We start from the raw sequence: 18,760 nt of genomic DNA on the forward strand, positions 1-18,760 counted from the left end.
AAGAGGAATATAACTAATTTCAAGTGCCACTTCCAATACAAACTGTGCAATAGTAATAAAAACTAGACGCTAAAAGATAAAACGTGGGTAAAACAGCTGTCCATATACAATGGTAGCAGAACTATATGGTGTCTACCCTCATGCTGGCCATACCCAGGTTTAAAGTGCCAAGTGCTTCAAAATCAATTAACATCTAGTACCACAATATTTTAGCACAGATGAAACAGATAGCAACATAAGTGGCAATATAAGGTATCAACACTCATCAGGGACATACCTAGGTTTAAAGCCACCCCTCTCAGCACTCAACTCCGGCCGTCTCCCAGACTGCTACCAAGCCGCCCCAGGACACACCCATGGACCCTTCACCTGCCACTCCTGCAAGTTCGACTGCATCAAGACCCACACCAAATCCACAAACCCCAAACAGAGCTCCGTAACTAACCACCTGAAGTGTATCCTGCTCAATACCCGCTCGGTTCACAAACACGCAACTGAACTTTGGAACCTACTAGACACCACGTCGCCGGACGTCGCCTTTCTTACAGAAACCTGGATGAACGCCTCATCAGCACCCAATATCGCCATAGCCATCCCAGACGGCTACAAGATCATCCGAAAGGACCGCATCAACCAAACAGGAGGAGGCATCGCCATCGTCCATAAGAACACCATCCGCATCTCGACCAGTTCAGATGATAGCCTCTCAGCCGCCGAACACCTTCACTTCCAGATCCACACCGACCCTAAGACCACACTCAGAGGCACCCTCATCTACAGGCCACCAGGACCCCGGACACAATTCAGCGAAGACATCACTGACTTCATCAGCCCACACGCCCTCCCCTCCGAGGACTACATTCTACTGGGAGACCTCAACTTCCACCTGGAAAAGAACAACGACAGCAACACCACCACCCTTCTGGACAACCTCGCCAATCTTGGACTCAAACAACTTGTAGACACCCCCACCCACTATGCCGGGCACACGCTCGACCCAATCTTCTCCTCCAGCAAGCACATCTCCTTCAAGCACGCCACAGAACTCAATTGGACAGACCACAGCTGCGTTCACTTCAACTACACAAAGACCACGACCCACAACAACCCACAACCAATTCCCCGCAGAAACTGGAACAAAATTACCACCGACCAGCTCTTCACATCGCTTCACCAAAACCCTCCTGCCAAATCATTGGACCCAAACCAAGCAGCCACCAACCTCACACAATGGATCACCCACAGCGCTGACGAATTAGCACCCCTGAAAAACCATCACATCAAACAAGGTAGCAAAAAAGCCCCCTGGTTCAATGATGACCTTAAGAAATCCAAGAAGATCTGTCGCACCCTCGAGAAAACCTGGCGAAAAAACCCAACCACTGACAACTTGACCTCCTTCAAGAACACCACCCGCAAACACCACCAACTGATCAGATCCACCAAGAAATCAGAATTCAAGAATCGACTCGACAACAACGTCCACAACGGCAAGGAACTATTCAACATCGTCAAAGAGTTTACCAACCCCACTGCCGGCACCAACGACATCACTCCCTCTCAAGACCTCTGCAACTCTTTAGCCTTGTTCTTCCACAACAAAATCGCTGACATACATAACAGCTTTGGCGACCAGTCCACCCCACCCACCCACGAACCAAAAACTCAACCAACAACCTTTGCGCCTGGAACCCAATCACCACTGAAGATACCATCCGCTTGATGAACTCCATCCACTCAGGATCGCCAACCGACCCATGTCCCCACCACATTTTCAACAAAGCAAACTCCATTATCGCACCCCATCTCCGAGATGTCATCAACTGCTCCCTCAACTCCGCTACCTTCCGGGAAAGCTGGAAACATGCCAAACTCAGCGCCCTCCTGAAGAAACCCACAGCAGACCCCACTGAACTTAAGAACTACCGCCCCATCTCGCTCCTCCCATTCCCTGCCAAAGTCATTGAGAAAACCGTCAACAGTCAGCTCGCCACCTTCCTCGAATCCAACGGCTCCCTCGACCCATCACAGTCCGGCTTCCGAGCCAAATACAGCACCGAGACCGCCCTCATCGCAGCAACTGATGACATTCGAACTCTTCTGGACAACGGAGAAACAGCTGCCCTCATCCTACTTGACCTCTCCGCAGCCTTCGACACAGTCTGTCATAGCACCATTATACAACGCCTCAGCAACGTCGGAATACAAGGAAATGCATTGAACTGGATCATCTCGTTCCTCGCCGGAAGAACCCAGAAAGTCCGCCTCCCTCCTTTCAAATCGGAAGCCACTGAAGTCATCTGCGGCGTTCCACAAGGATCTTCACTGAGTCCCACCCTCTTCAACGTATACATGAGCCCCCTCGCATCCATCGCGCGCCAACACAACCTCAACATTATCTCCTACGCAGACGACACCCAACTGATCCTCTCCCTCACCAAAGACCCAAACACCGCCAAAACCAACCGTCACGATGGGATGAAAGAAGTGGCCGAGTGGATGAAGAACAGCCGTTTAAAACTGAACTCGGACAAATCGGAAGTCCTCATCTTAGGATCATCCCCCCTCCGCTTGGGACGACTCATGGTGGCCACCGGCCCTGGGAATTGCACCCAAACCAACGGACCACGCACGTAACCTTGGCTTCATCCTGGACTCCTCCCTCTCCATGACCAGACAAGTCAACGCCGTCTCTTCATCATGCTTCAACATCCTACGTATGCTAAAAAAATCTTCCGTTGGATCCCCACCGAAACAAGAAAGACGGTCACCCATGCACTGGTTACAAGCCGACTGGACTACGGAAACACCCTTTACGCCGGAACCACAGCCAAACTACAGAAAAAACTCCAACGCATCCAGAACGCCTCGGCCAGACTCATCCTAGACATCCCCCGCCAAGCTCACATTTCCGGTCACCTGAAAGACCTCCACTGGCTCCCCGTCAACAAGAGAATAACGTTCCGTCTCCTCACCCACGCACACAAAGCCCTTTACGACCTAGGACCCGAATACCTCAACACGCGCCTAACCTTTTACACCCCACCCGCCAACTACGATCGTCCAATCAAGCCCTCGCCGCGATTCCTCGCATCCAAAGATCCACCATGGGGGGAAGATCCTTCACCTACTTAGCGGCCAAAACCTGGAATTCTCTCCCCACCCACCTCCGACTTACACAGAACCACCTCTCCTTCAGAAAACAACTAAAAACGTGGATATTTGATAAGTAACGTACCCCCCCTCCCCCAAGCGCCTTGAGACCCTCTGGGTGAGTAGTGCACTATACAAATTTCGACTTGACTTGACTTGACTAAAGTGCCTAGTGCTTCAAAATCAGTTGGCATCTGGTACCACATTAGTTTAACAAGAATCAAACAGATAGCACCATAAGCGGCATCAGTATAAATACCATAGAAAATATATAAGTCTAAACTACAATAAAAACGCCATACAATCAATACAAAAGAGGAAACAATTAATTATTACAAAAACAGAACTCATAATCATTACACTGGTTTAATTTTAAAAATTGCATTGCGTTTGTACGAAACTGCCTCTATAATTTCCTAACAGCTAAAAAAAGGTCTAAAGGAGAAATCGATCTTTAAGATCCTCAGGGCTATTTGACAACGTGTAACCCCCAGTTCATGACAAATAGGAATAATCCACCTCCTGCGGGGGAGGAATTCTCTGAGCAGAAGAATAGTAGATGTGATTCAGTTTCATCACCCTGATTACACATTGGACATGTCAATGTTAAATGTACTTTATTCCATTTATATGTAAACGATCTTATCAGCAGTGTCCCCAGCCGAAACCGTAAAAAAAGGCTTTTAGGGAAAGAGGGGGGTATAAAATCCAGGTATTCCTCAAAAATGGGTGAGATTTAGAATCAAGAAATGTATTGGTCAGTGGTCCTAGAGAACTTCTTCTTAGCAAATCTTCATTGATAAAATCCCAATAGGTGGTTTTAAGTAAGAGTAGGTCAATTTTCTTTAGTTTAGTGGGATCAGCCCAGAATCTATGGAGACCTAACTTTCCCATCCACGAAAACACATGTCTGCTCCATGGGAGTGATCTAGCACCTGATAGATTAAGAACTTCACTCAAAGAATCCCAATAATGTACACGCTCTGGTGTAGACCAGAGACAGACCCAACTGTGCCTATATATTTATATCATCCCTCCTCATCGCCCTCTAGTATGACGTCTTACTGTCCTACTGTGCCGCTTTCCACCATGGCACTACTCTCTGCTAGTCTCACGAGAACCATCATTCATCTGAAGGTGACATGCCTCCTTTTTTGGTTCCCTCCTCACTCAAGGACCGCAAGGTTCCTTGGGTGGGCTACAAATCCCAAGCATCAGAAACAGGAGGAGCGGAGTTGTTTTGATTAACAAAATGATGATGTTAATGAGTGAGGGGCAGAGTGCAAAAATAACCTACGGTGTCAATAAAACTATCTCCTGGTGGGATAAAAAAGAACTACCCTATCTCAGAGGGTCAACATGTATCTGCCCTTCAATGTCTTTCTCAAGTTCACGGCCGTTCATCAAGACCAGAGAAGACTGTCACTCTGCTTTTAGAAAATTAAAATTAAATACCAGCCATACATTGGAATTGGTGGGTTACCACTATCCTCAGTGTCCACTAATGACACTGGAGTGTTTGTTATGATGAAGATTTGTTTGTAAGATTTGCTGACCTAATAGATAGCAAAATCAAATCCATCGTTAAACCGTTACTCTCTAAAATCGATAAATTACAATCTGAAGTCAAAAAGCTGGGAGGGCAGTTGAACAAACTAACAGAGGGAGTTGTTAATATTACGACGTTGGTAGCAAACCTGGATGAAAATAGCAGAGGAAATGATGATCAGGAGAGGCAGAATACGGATGACGTAACAAATAACCTACCATCTCAGCCACCTGATCCAAAACCTGTTGGTCCCAATACTAATAGAGGGGATGGTCCGCTAACGGTTGAGATACCCCCTGTACATGCTCAGTTAACGGACCCTCTTCAATTTATAGTCGAAGCGTCCCCTGTCGTTTTGGTATTGGCGAACGTTCCACCCTTAGAAGCCGGCACTGAAGAATCCCCTTCCTCTTTGTCTAACAAAGCCTTACAGTGGCTCACTACTAACATCAGGTTAGCTCCAGGGGGGGGTCAATTGCTGGCTCAAGAGATCAAAACTGTTAAAAGGGTGTCATGGCTAGGTAATCGCCCTAAAAAATTTAAGGGGGATTGCGTGGCAGTAAGTTTTTTGCATCCAGGCGTGTTGCCTAACATTCTTATTAACCTACTCCCACCCCAACGTAGGCAGGGTTCTGTTGTACCATTAACATTGAAGTTCTTTTATGGGGAACAGCAGAATGTCACCTACCCTAAAACACCAGCCTTCGGGTGGGATATTAATTCTGACCCAAACTATAGAAGGGGCTGGGAACAACAGCGGAATACTGTAAACCAATCCGCCCCCAGAGTATGTCAGAATCCTTTTGCCCAACCCCTGTTATTGTCTAATCGATTTGCACCCTTATCCTTTCTGGATCATAATGACTGACTCTTGTTAGATCACTCTAGCCAGATAGAGAATAGTGTGTCAGATCATTCTAGCCAGATAGAGAATAGTGTGTCAGCCTTCAGTATACTTACTTGGAATATAGCTGGCATAAAGTCCAAAGTAGGTAATGCACCTTGGTTGGCATTTATATCTAGGTTTGACATCATTGCTTTGCAGGAAACCTGGGACACAAATTCTTGTTTTTCTCCTGATGGTTACAGCTATTTTTGTATCCCTGCAGTGACTAGCACGGCAGGAAGAGCGAGGGGAGGACTGTTAAGCCTCTTCAAATTAGATATCAAAGGTAGCCTTAAGAAAAGGGACTCAGGATCTGAGCAATGTCTTATTGTTGAATTGTCTCGCGTGGAATCTCCTAATATTTTGTTTATTAATTTTTATAACTCCAATGCTGCCGACTGTACAACATATAGCCTTGGTAGATTGGACCATTTTCTGTCAGTCTATAGTGAGGATGTTACAGCATTTGAAATCATTTTTTGGGGGGATTTTAATATACACCCCTGCTCACTCATGTGTGTTTGCGATGACTCAGAATCCCCTCCATATGGCGTATTGGTCCATCTTGAACATAACAGACAGGGGGGCTGTTTAGAAAACTTTCTCGCTAGATGGAACCTTTATGAATCAAGCTGTGGGGAGGGGGGGAATAGGGCCCCTACCTTTAAGGGCTCAGACAATGACTCTGTTATTGATTATATTTTTATTTCTGCATGCTTTTTATCTAAGGTTTTAATGTATAGAACTGTGATTTCTATTTTTAGCGACCATAACCCAGTCTCCTTGGACCTCGTAGTGTCTGATCTTTTGGGGCGCAACCATGGTTCTTGCTATGGGATAAAAAAGCTTAAAGTTAAGGATCAGGGAAGGAAATTGAAATGGGATAGTATAATCCCAGAACCCTTCATTCAAGAAATTCTTTTAGAAGCTGAGGAGGAGGTAGGAGTGTGTCTATCTAGCGACTCTAACGATGGGGAAGTGATCTTTGCATTTAGTAGCATATGTAATAAGATAAATGGCAGGCTTTCTGTGACTAGCAATCCCAAGCCGAAACCTCCTAAAAGATGGTTTGACCATAGTTGCTCGAAAGCACATTCTGCATTGCTTAAAGCATTGAAAACTATTCCAAAAGATTGCGACCTCATTAGCAACAGTAGAGCACTTTATAAAAAGGCCATTGCATTAAGGAAAAAACAGCTTAAAGATGAAGCTTGGACTCAACTCACTGACCAAGCCATTTTAAAAAATAGTGGAGAATTCTGGAGGATTGTCAACCAACCTTTATTCACAGGGGAGGATAACTCCCCCTTAGAAACCAATATTCCTGATGAGGGTTGGATTAAGCATTTTAGAGACATCTATTCAGCTCATAATATCGCTGTTACTAGGGAACAGGAAGATAATACTATTTCACTAGGGAACTATTTGCACTTCGAAGTCTGTGAAGTATTATCTGCAATAGAACGTACCTTAAAGAAAAAGGCACCAGGACCAGATGGCGTTCCTGCTGATGCCTTTAAATGCTTCCCTAACTTCTGGTCAAGATTGCTCTGCAGGGTCTTTAATGCCTTAAACCGTGATAATATTCCCAAGTCATGGAAAACATCAATAATTATTCCTGTTTTTAAAAAAGGAAACAGGCAGGATCCTGCATGTTACAGACCGATTTCGCTGATTGATTCTTCAGTTAAAATTCTTGGGAGAGTCATATTGGTGAAATTGAATGAATGGGCTACTGAGAATGACATCTTGAGCAACGTGCAATATGGGTTCAGATCTAAAAGAAGTACCCTGGATCAGTGTCTTAATCTTCACCTTTTGATCGAGAAATACACCAGGGCTATGGACGGGTCCATGTACCTTGGGTTCATGGACCTTTCCTCGGCGTTCGATATGGTCAACAGATCCAAGCTCTGGTTGAAGTTACTCGATATGGGTCTGGATAGATCCATAGTTAATTTACTAGCTGATTTACACACTGGCCTTACTGCTAAAGTTAGAGTCACAATGAACGGAAGGTGTACAGACGTCTTTGCGTCTGAAAAAGGAGTAAGACAGGGATGTATCCTGGCACCACTGTTATTTTCGCTTTACGTGAACTCGCTGGAGCCAGCCCTTAGGGGCGTCACTAACGACATCCCACGAGCAGGAGAGCAGGGGATACCAGTCCTCCTTTATGCGGATGACGCCGTTCTTCTTGCTCGTACTGGGGTGGGGCTTCAACGACTCCTGGATGCCTTTGAATCTTTTATGGCCTCACTTGACCTGAAAATAAACGCAAAAAAATCACAGGTTATGCTTATGGGGAGGGCCTCCAGGAGACCCTTCCATAAAATTTTCCTTTGTGGGCAGGAAAAGCTAGTACGTGTTTCCTCCTTTCCCTACCTGGGTCTCACCTTTGATGTCAATGGTAGCTGGGGCCCTCAAGTTATAAATAGAGCATCAATGTTGGCTAGGACATCTGCTGCCCTCCAAGGGTTTTCTAAAAAACTGGGGGGTAGGCCATTTGCAGCTATCAGCAAAATATATAAAGCTAAATGCATTTCAGTTGCATCATATGGTGGCTCAGTGTGGGGGTATAGGGGTACGGAACCCATACAGACAATGGAAAATAAATTTTTCCGATCTGTTTTGGGCGTCCCCCAGTCAACCCCGACCTATTCAGTTCACATGGAATTGGGGGAAGGCTACATTTCAGATCTCATCAGAACAGCTCCTTTAGTTGCCTGGATGAGGTTGTGGCTGAACCCAGAAATTCCTCTTAATCATACCATACTGAGGGACTGTATGAAACTAGATAACGCACATAGGATTAGGTGGTTGATGTACATCAAGGAAAACTTTTTGAAGCTAGGGAGGCCTGAATTTTATACTGCCACTGATTCTCTAACGCTAAAAGATATAGTTTACATTAAAACTGGAATGAAGGAGCTCCTATCCTTGGAGAGGGAAGAAATTGAGTTGAGGAAACCCTGTGTCAGGGCCAGTATATTGTTGGCTATACCCAATGGTCCTGACAATTATCTTAATGTGGTGACCCATCCTTACCACAGGTTTATCTTAACTCGTTTTCGATTTAATTTGATTCATTTTAGCTTGGGGTTTTATCCTGTTTGGAGCAGCCCTGAAAAGGCACCACCATGTTCTTGTGATCATTTTTCCGAGCAAAGTACCATGCATTTTATAATGTTTTGTAGCCACTATAATGAAGCTCGGAAAATGTTTCTTGTACCTATACTCAAGGAGGCAGGATTTATTTTGGTTAGACCTGCTCTTATTTACTTACAAATGCTACAAACTCCCAGGATCATGTTTTATGTGGCTAGTTTCCTGGTGAGAGCTATTAGAAGCAGGAATATTAGACTTAAAAATGTGCCTACTTGCCCTTGTAGTACAGATTAACATTTTAGCTAGTATGTTGACCTTTTGGGTCAGCATTCTTAGAACCGATGTAACATGGTTAGTAGTTGCCTGTTTTAACTATTTTTCATGGGACACCCTTAGCATATTTTTTAATATTTCTTAGTATTTTTGCACTTTTGCACTTTTGCACCATGCACTTTCTACCAGCGAGGCTGATCTTAATATGTAATATTGTGTATGTTGGTCTCATTAATTCGTTGCTGGTTCTTTTTAAACTTGTCATTTTTAAACTGCTTCTTAAATGTTTTTAATGTATGTGTTATTGTTTTATACATTTGTCATTGTCTTTGTATGATATTAAGTTATCGCAATAAAGTATTTGACTGACTGACACTGGAGTGTATGTACATATTCCACTCTCAAGCATCAGTCCCCATCAATGCAACAGAGCTGCAGTGCTCTTGAAAGGCAATTAAGGAATGTGGCTGAGATAAATGCACCATAACAAAGTAAGAGAGTTACAGTGGGGGCTAGACCCCTGCTCTCTACTACCTGCTTGTTATAAGTATCTGAGGAGGACAAGCAGATATTTCATTTTATCCCTCGCTTGTGTATATAGTGTGTGAATACAGGGGTTCCTGAGCCCTTTCTTCATGGGGCCCATATGACCTAGAAGCAGTGTAAGAGATCGTGAGATGGCCTCACAATATATAGTATGTTAATATATCTTACACGAGTACCGTGTTACTTACACCTGGCATGCAAATGCTGCAACCTGTTGTTTGTTGTTACTCACAAGATTCTCTACCTGAGCAATACTAGCTAGATGTATATAGATCAATTAACTATAGAGTACACTTCAATTCAATAACAGTAGATATCAATACAAATATTTTTCAATAAATCTTCTTTTATTTCTTCATTTTCTTTCAGCCACTCAGTACCAGTATTTTCATAATATATTGTTTGTTCTCTTTTGCCAACAAGTGTTTCGTCCAACTTTACAGCAAATGGACTTCGTCAGGGCTAAAAACAAGTAGAACATACATTTAATTACTAATATAAGCATAAAAAATCACTTTATATTATGAAACAAATTTTACATGTCCTAAATGGTGTTGTCGGACATTTATAACTAGTGACAGAATTTAAACTTTAAGCACATAGTACTCCCCATTCAGAAATTGTACCATCATCTAGATACATCTTGTCTACTAGTTCAGATTAAATCAACAGTAGAGCTAGTACAAGTAGGGGAATACAATATTTCTAATTTCCAAAGGAAGATCTCTAGATTTCGACCATGAAATGCTCAGCTGATTATTAAAACCAAGTACACAAAATTTTATGCCAGAGAAAATTACAAACATATCTAAGAAGGGTCACTGCCACGTTATTAGGCATCTGTATGTGTAATACTCAACATGATGCTAGACTTACCAATTAATATCAATGGTCTGTAGATTGGCGAAACCAAAAGGTGATTACGTTACTTTAAATCCTAGAAAGATATATAATTATATGTTTAGTCCCTCTATTTATTATTTCTTTGAAGAAGATTTATTGGTTAACAACTCCTATTTCATTTAAAATGCCAGACTGGTCATAGTGGGCCAAATCAGAAAATCAATATTTTAACTAAGAATAGGAATAACTAACTCCATTAATACTTTATTTAGGAGAAGCCCATATGACTTATTATTAAAAGGGAATTTACAAGAATATTTTATTACCTAATCCTTCAAACAAATGGTCCTTCCAACATCTGATGACTCGAAAGCGTAGTACGGGTGTCGAACTATTTATCGTATCCTATGTTGGCAAGTAAAGAAAAAATCTTAAAGAGGTCGTTTTGTATAATTAATGTGAACAAATATTATACTAAGGAAACCGAGGTGGGTAATGTGGCAATAGTTGATACAGAAAATAGCCTTAAATCTAATTGTATTCCTCGTTTTTAAACATGACCACCTCCATTAATGTTTCCTATACTCTAGATCGAATCTAACGTTTTTAGGGTAAATATATAGAGCGACAAGTAGAATATAGTATTCTTACTTAATCCTACACGGAGGACCAAAGGTTAAAGGATACATCCATTCACATACAATAAAAAACTTCTATCTATAACGAAGGCGAAAAAATATATAAAGAAGAGAGTACCTCCGCTATGATTAATAATACACCGTAGCGGGTACGTCCATTCACAGGATAAAAAGTTGAGACTTCAAAGGTAAATCTACAGGACAAGAAAGTAGAAAAGTATAAAGGAACTATTCCTACATTTTACAAAGCTTTAAGTTAGCAGTATATCAGTATGATCTCACCTGATCGAATATATATAATCTCGGCAATTGGGAGTCTTTTCGGTAACGGCGTCTAGCATCGTCGCCATCTTGGTGCAGGCTATTTATACCATTACTTACTTCAACAGCGAGATCGGACTAGCCTCGCATCAGCACTGATTCTTGTTACGTTTACCCGTGATTAATGATTAAAAGGTGAATAGGCAATAGAGTCTTTTATTTTTTATTTTTTATATATATTGTCCGAATATTCATTACGAATATATTGAGCATCTACATATATTATAATCACATCCATCATTCATTGCCCACTCGCACCCTTATTAGAGTTACCTATTACTATGCTGAAGATAAACAAAATTGTAAGCACCATCTTAACACTATGTCTAAGGCTAGTAGATATGGATATACAGTCAATATAATCGAGGCAATACGATTTCCTAAGGCTTATTACCCACTAAACATGTTTATATTAAAATTACGAATACATTTTATTAATTAAAAGGAATTTATATTAGAAATAGGAATAATCGTATAGTTAGTTAATTAGTGTTTATAGTTTCTTGTAAAGCTCGTGATTATATATTCTAAGAATCAAATCCTAATTGATATAATAGGGATACCCCATCATATGGTCCTGTTGATTTCACCAAAATTCAGAATAGCCTAGTGGATTATAAGATTCAAATCTATTGGGCAATGCCTCTAGTAATTACTAGTTACATTCTAATATTATATACCTACTATTCAAAGTCTCCATATATACATATATCAAGTTAATAACAGACATACCAACATAACTGGATCCTTATTGATTACTATATTCTCTAGAAATCTATATAGCATCCTCTCTCCAAAAAAGAAAATTATATAAATACCGATAGAATATCATGACAGATGTCTATACTGCAGATGAATTAAATTAAACACATGTCTCCATATTGCATCAGTTTCATCATTTTATATATATTTTCATTTATCATCCAAGAAAGAATTGCATATTTATCCAAGAAAGAACTGCATTTCATCATCGATATTTATCCCCTGTTCTACCGCCCGTAATCTAATGATCCAACGCACTTCTGCTTGTCTCACTTTAAGTTCTCTATTACCCCCTCTAACACTAGGTGGAATGCTCTCTAATCCATGGAAAGAGAAACTTTTGTTTGGGCAGTTTGCAGCATGTACTCCTATAGGATATCTCTGATCCATATTTTTAAAAGCTCGATAATGTTCTGCAATCCGTTCTCTCATACTTCTAATTGTGCTTCCTACATAATTTTTTTTGCACTTACACACTATAATATAAACAACATATTTAGTTGTACAATCAATATGCTGTCTTATATTATATGTTATTGATCCTTTATACGCAAAGTCTTTTTTCTCCTTAATTGCCATTCTACACATACTGCAGTTATAGCATTTAAATGAACCAATATTGTGTGTATGTAGCCAGGTCTGTTTCGTTCTATTATCTCTCAGATAACTCGGGCTGACAATATTCCCCAATGTTTTGCCTTTCCTATAAGCTATACTTGGACTTATCGAAATAAATCTCTGTAGTTGCACATTAGACGTTAGTAAATGCCAGTGTCGTTTGAGGATGCCATATATCTTGTGTGACCAGGGATGGTATCCCGTTATTAGTTTCACAGGTAAAACTTAATCAGAGTCCTTATTTCGTGATTTCAATGTGTCTAACCTTTTTAACTTCTTGACTCGATTTTTAGCTTTTATTAGGACTTTCTGATCATAACCCCTAGACAGAAATCTCTCTTCCATGTCTGTTATGGCATATGCAAAGTCTGTCTCATTAGAACAGTTTCTCCGTGCTCTATAAAACTCACCATAAGGAATGGCATTTATTTGAGTTTTAGGGTGGGCGCTCTCAGCATGCAACAGAGAATTACATGAGGTTTCCTTTCTGTGCATTTTACTTTTCAATTTGTCACCTTCTACAAATAGCTCCACATCTAGGAAAACTAAAGATGTTGCACTGTAATTCATAGTAAATGTGATGTTATGTGTATTGTTATTCAGAAAATCAAAACATCTTCTTAATTTTTCTACTCCTCCTGTCCAAATCAAGAGACAATCATCAATGTATCGTCCATAATACTTTATGTATTCCTGCCATTCTGCCCCAGGTCGGCCCCAGATGTGCACCGCCTCGAACCGTCACATGAAAAGACAGGCAAAAGACGGTGCAAATCTGGAGCCCATTGCCGAACCACATATTTGTTGGTACCAATCAGTTTTAAACATGAAGACGTTGTGTTCTAGAATAATTCTGGCCATATCTACCAGCATGTTAGAGTGATCCAGTAATTCTACTGGTCTCTTATATAGATAATACCGCAAGGCCTCTAATCCCAATTCATGAGGAATATTGGTATATAGGGCGACAACGTCTATCGTGACCATAATCATATTTTCTTCCCAAGACATATCTTCAATGATATTAAGAATATGTTTAGTGTCTTGTATTGTGGAGGGCAAATTAGCTACATACGGTTGAAGGTATTTATCTACAAACTCAGAAATGTTCTCGGTCGGTCCTCCCACCCCCGACACAATTGGTCTTCCTGGTGGTCTAGTGGCATTTTTATGAATTTTAGGTAGACTGTATAGACATGGAAAATTAGGTCTATCCACTGTTAGGTATTTGTACTCATCCTCATTTAACAACCCTGCAGAGTTCCAGATTTTAATTTGGTCATTGATCACTTTAGTGATTCTGAATATCGGGTTATTAGAAAGTTTCACATAAAAATTCTCATTTCCCAATTGTGCTAGTATTTCATTTTCATAGTATTCTTTATCCAAGATCACTATGTTTCCCCCTTTGTCTGCTCTTTTGATTACTATTTCATTATTAGATGTTAATAACTTTAAAGCATTGCGTTTACTGCTGGTCAAATTATCCTTGTGTTTCATAGTTCTATGATCATTAATCTTTCCTTCAATTTTATCCAAATCATTCTTAACCACCCATAATGCATCTATGCTGTTACCACTACCTAATTGTGGCGTCCATTTCGATTTAGATTTAAGACCACTATCCAATGTTTCATTAGTATTATATTCTAGATCTTGCAAAACTTTATGCATTGTGATAGGGTCTTCTTCATTCTCAGTAATGGATAACAACATAGCGGTGTCTCTAATTTCTTGTATACAAAGATCACCAACAACAATATCGGGTGCTTGTTTTTTATTTGAACCTTCATCAAAGGCAAAAAAATGTTTAAGTTTAAGATTACGTACAAATCTGTATAAATCTATCTTAACATTTGTCAAATCACATGGTGCAGTTGGACAAACACTCATGCCCTTACTTAATAATACGTCATTTCATCTGTAAGAGGGAAACTTGATAAATTTACTATCTGGATCTCATTAGTGTCATTATTTACTGTTTTGTTTTGTTCCATGAGCGAGTATTCACTCTGTCTCTGGGGCCTGGATTTCCCTTTTCCTCTACATCCTCTCTTTGTCTTCCTCTTTGTACATTGCTCTCTTTGTTCCCTATTCGGATTCTCTGGACTTCGCGTAAAAAATTACTCCCTGTTGATGTATTTGCTGGTGTTTCTACACTAGTCTCATCTGTTACTAAAGAGGTATTACTGGAGGAAGCTGAGCTAATGCCACTCACTAGCGAGGTTTTACTAATGCTATGTTGCAAGTCGTTCTTAACCAATATATCAAATTTTTTAGCAAAAGTGAAAACCCTCCCGTTACGGTAATCGTTTTTATCTCTCTTAGGTTTCCTTGCTTTTTTATCCTTTATCTCATCCTCATATTTAGATAATATCCCTTCTAGGATGGCATAGTTTTTCTTCGTAGCTTCTGTAAGTTTTAAATCATCTATTTCTTTTTCTAACAGGTCTACCTGGTCTGCTGCTTCAATTGCTTTTCTTTCACAGTTTTCAATCAATATATTCATTAATCTCATGGAATTCCCTGTGAGTTCCTTTTCCCAAATCTGAAGTAGATCTTCCTCTAGGTCATCGTAAGTAGGAAATATATTAGAACGGAGACCCCTAGGTATTCTTTCTAGTCTTATATATTCTTTAAGGGTAACTCCGTCCCACCATTTAGTGATCTCAGTTTTCTTTAGACGGTCTAACTTTTCGAATTTCTTTTTAAGTCCCTCATTCACCTTAGATGTACTATGAGTGACTGCTTTATTCACAGATATTTGTTGTTAGTTCTTTGCTCATCTACCCTTAAGGGTCAGTCTAGGTTGAATCACATAGTACAAATGGATTTGAGAGGGTCGACAAAGGTCAGGGCTACACTGATAGTGGCATGCAAAGAGGCATATGCCACACAGGGATCCTGTGTTTCCATCCTGAATAATGCCACAGACTCACTTGAGCCATCAAGCAGAAACTTGTTGAAAGTGTGAGTGGTGATGGGTCACTAGTTTCCCTTTTCCCCACACTGGTTTTTAATACCATGGGTATTCCATTTAAATATAAAGGTCAGTCTGATATATCACATTGGTCTTTTTATTTTTCTATGTCACGGGTCCATTCCTAGTTAGAAGTGCCTCCTTGACCTTGTTGCAGGGATTCTTCTCAAACACAGAATTATGCGTAGGATTATAGGACTGAGGCATCCCACCACCCTAGCACTCATAAACCCAGGACCGACTAGCTATAGTGTTTCACTTGCCCTCCTACTCACACCCGAAGACACAAGTGATGAGGCACCCCAGAACACAACACTCCTGGCTCTCTCAGGAATTGAGGTTGCAAGACACCCCCTTTCTCTCCCACTCTTGTATTTGAGTACAACAAGATCTGATAGAAACATGAACAAGTTTAAAATATTTATTTTAACTAACGTGCTCTATCATGCAGTATACGTGCCACAATCAGCAGAAAAATGCATAACACAAATAGGGTCAGCATAGCAATCAGTCCATAAATCATAAAAGGTGCTGTCATTATATACAACAGGGTAGCCTAACCTCCCTCCCCTTGTATAAAAGCAAGATTATTATATATTTGAAGATCTCTGGGTGTCATCTGCAGACCCCGTACCTCCGTCTATTGATGGTAAATCTACATCAGAGATGCTGTCATGCTCTTCTCTCTAGAGAGGTCCCTCTCAAAGTGTTACCTACCCATCTGTGTATTCGAATATGACCAAAGTATGTAGTCTCAAACAACAGCTGCATTTGCAGGTTTTGTCTAGGTGATAGGGCCTGACCAGAACAGAATAACAAGGGGCATTGTTGTTCGACCTTGCACACAATGTTCAGACTAAATCCCAGGAACATGCGATGCATGAAAAATAACTTTATGTTCTTGTGTGAAAGCTGTAAGAGAGGCTTTTGAAAAATAAGCTTGTGTAGTAACGTGTGCAAAGTAGCTGACAGTCTGCAGCGTGCTAATGCTAAGTTAGGAAAGACGACAATGTCCCCTCGGTCCATGTGACAACCTCCAGGTGTAGGTCTGCTCTTCATCAAACTGAGTTTTTGGAGAGTTTGGGGAGCCCTATGATGAAGCTTGACACCTGGTGGTGTGTGAGGACACCCTGTCACATGTTTGTGTATATCCAGAGATAGGCTGTTGTTAGTTGCATCATTGATTTGAACTAGTTTCTCTGGTGGCTTCGTTGTGTTTAAAAAAGCAGTTGGTAAGCACCTTTGATATTTGTGCCTCCGTGGTTAGTTCTGCGTCAATGAGAATACCAAGGATGCAGTTGGCTTTTGATGTTCAAAGTGAGACGTTCGTGATTTAAATACAAACCACTGCATTCCGTTTATCGTTTTTAGTCCTGGGCACTGGAATCCGTTTATCATGTTTAATCCTGGGCACTGGATTAGATTTATCATGTTTAATCCCGGCAATGAAGATCTCAGTCTTCGAAGGATTAAGCTCCAGGGAGTTAGATTACTACTGCCACCGAATGATGGCTAAATCATTTGTAAGATCAGTCTTCTGTTACAGAGGTAATGCCTTAGGAAACTTAGCAGAGGTAAGTCTGAAGATCAGCTTGGTTTCATTGTCATCCATATGGTATTGAATGTCAGCCGAATGTAACAAATGTACCAGAAGCCACATTTTAAAAGCTAAATAATAGTATAAAGAAAACAGAATCCCGAGGAACACCACCACTAAGATTTCTAGACTCAGATTCAAAAGGGGTACGGATAGTAGTTTCATCTCCCGTGGTCAGTAAAGTCTTTACCCACTTGAGTATAATGTCTCTAGATTTTATTTCTTTAAGCATGGGTTATAGGCAAAGTATGCCTCTAAGCATAAAAAATACCGAAAGACACATAAAGTGGAACCACAAACCCACCATCAGCCCACCATTGGGGTAAAAATCCAGCCTAGTAATATATCTTATTTGCGCTGGTATGCAGAGTTGTTATTTTTGAGCCATCCCAACTATAAGACTATACAACCACCTATAAAATAAAATGCAACCAAATTAAGTACACCCTCCAACAAGAATAATTAATACACCAAAAGCACCTTCCATACAACCAAAAACAAAAAGATCTGTGGATGGAGAAAAGGACATCAGATGGTCCCAGTGATCTGATGGTGATCCTGGGCTGTGGCACAAGTAACCTGGGCATGTAGTGACTGCTTGAACAAAGAAGCAAAAGTGCCTCGGTTCTTGATTTTTAAACCATAAGTTGCAAACATCACACCACGATATGCCCATTTATAAAAATGAACCCAGCAGAATTGTGCTAAATACAATGCAGGGAAAAGGTTCCACAGTAGAACTAGAAATCCATCTTCCCCACAGCCTCAGTGATTTTAAACCCACTACTCCACATGCCAGGAAGCACATTTTGCATTTTTGAAGGGCATAAGTAGCTGCAACCTTCCTATGAAGCTTTGGCTAGGATATGATTTCTACTGAAGGGCATTAGAGATGCCTGTTCAACTCCATCCCTGTGTTTACTCCTAGCACTCCTGCTTGAGGGAAACACCATGCATTTATCATTCTCTAGTGCCTCCCACCGTACCTTCACAATTCATATCTCATGGTCCATCTCTTCTTCCTGGGTCCAACCATCATCACTGTAACGCTTATTACTAGCTGCCGGTATTAGGTAACTAGACGCTTTTCATTTAGACTCCAATGGCACAATGCAAACTGAAGTTGATGTGTTCTGCTGGCATTGAAGCAGCAACGTTCTGTGGTCGTCAGTCAATCTTGTCCGCTTGTTGTTGCAGCATATGCCGTGCATGGAAAAGAGATGCCTAGCCAGTGTAATGTATCCGAACGAAATGATGTGCAGACCCCCAAATGGACCTCGTCCAAGAGAAGAACTCCTCTCCCTTGCACAGCAATTCATTGGCCAATACTACAGCTCCAGCAAGCGGTAAGTGTGTGCAAGAGAGGGTTTGTGAACAGTTGTTAGAGGTTAGAGATGCTGTATCTGGAAGGGCTGAGCCCCAATGAGTGTGAAACCAGTCTTGGGTTGCTTGTGTTCCAGTTAAGAGAGGACTTGGCTTGGCAGAT

General features: G+C 41.0%; 1 protein-coding gene across 1 annotated transcript in view; it reads left to right on the forward strand.

Moving 5' to 3' along the window:
- The window catches only part of NOS3 (nitric oxide synthase 3), a 999,469-nt gene that overhangs the window by 215,495 nt on the left and 765,214 nt on the right, over positions 1–18,760 (forward strand). Inside the window, exon 3 of the mRNA XM_078662772.1 lies at positions 18,472–18,620. Coding sequence (XP_078518898.1) covers positions 18,472–18,620 — 149 coding nt within the window. The remainder of the gene's footprint in view (positions 1–18,471; positions 18,621–18,760) is intronic.

The sequence above is a fragment of the Lissotriton helveticus genome, chromosome 10 (assembly GCF_964261635.1).
Source record: "Lissotriton helveticus chromosome 10, aLisHel1.1, whole genome shotgun sequence".
Classification (NCBI taxonomy): Eukaryota; Metazoa; Chordata; class Amphibia; order Caudata; family Salamandridae; genus Lissotriton; species Lissotriton helveticus.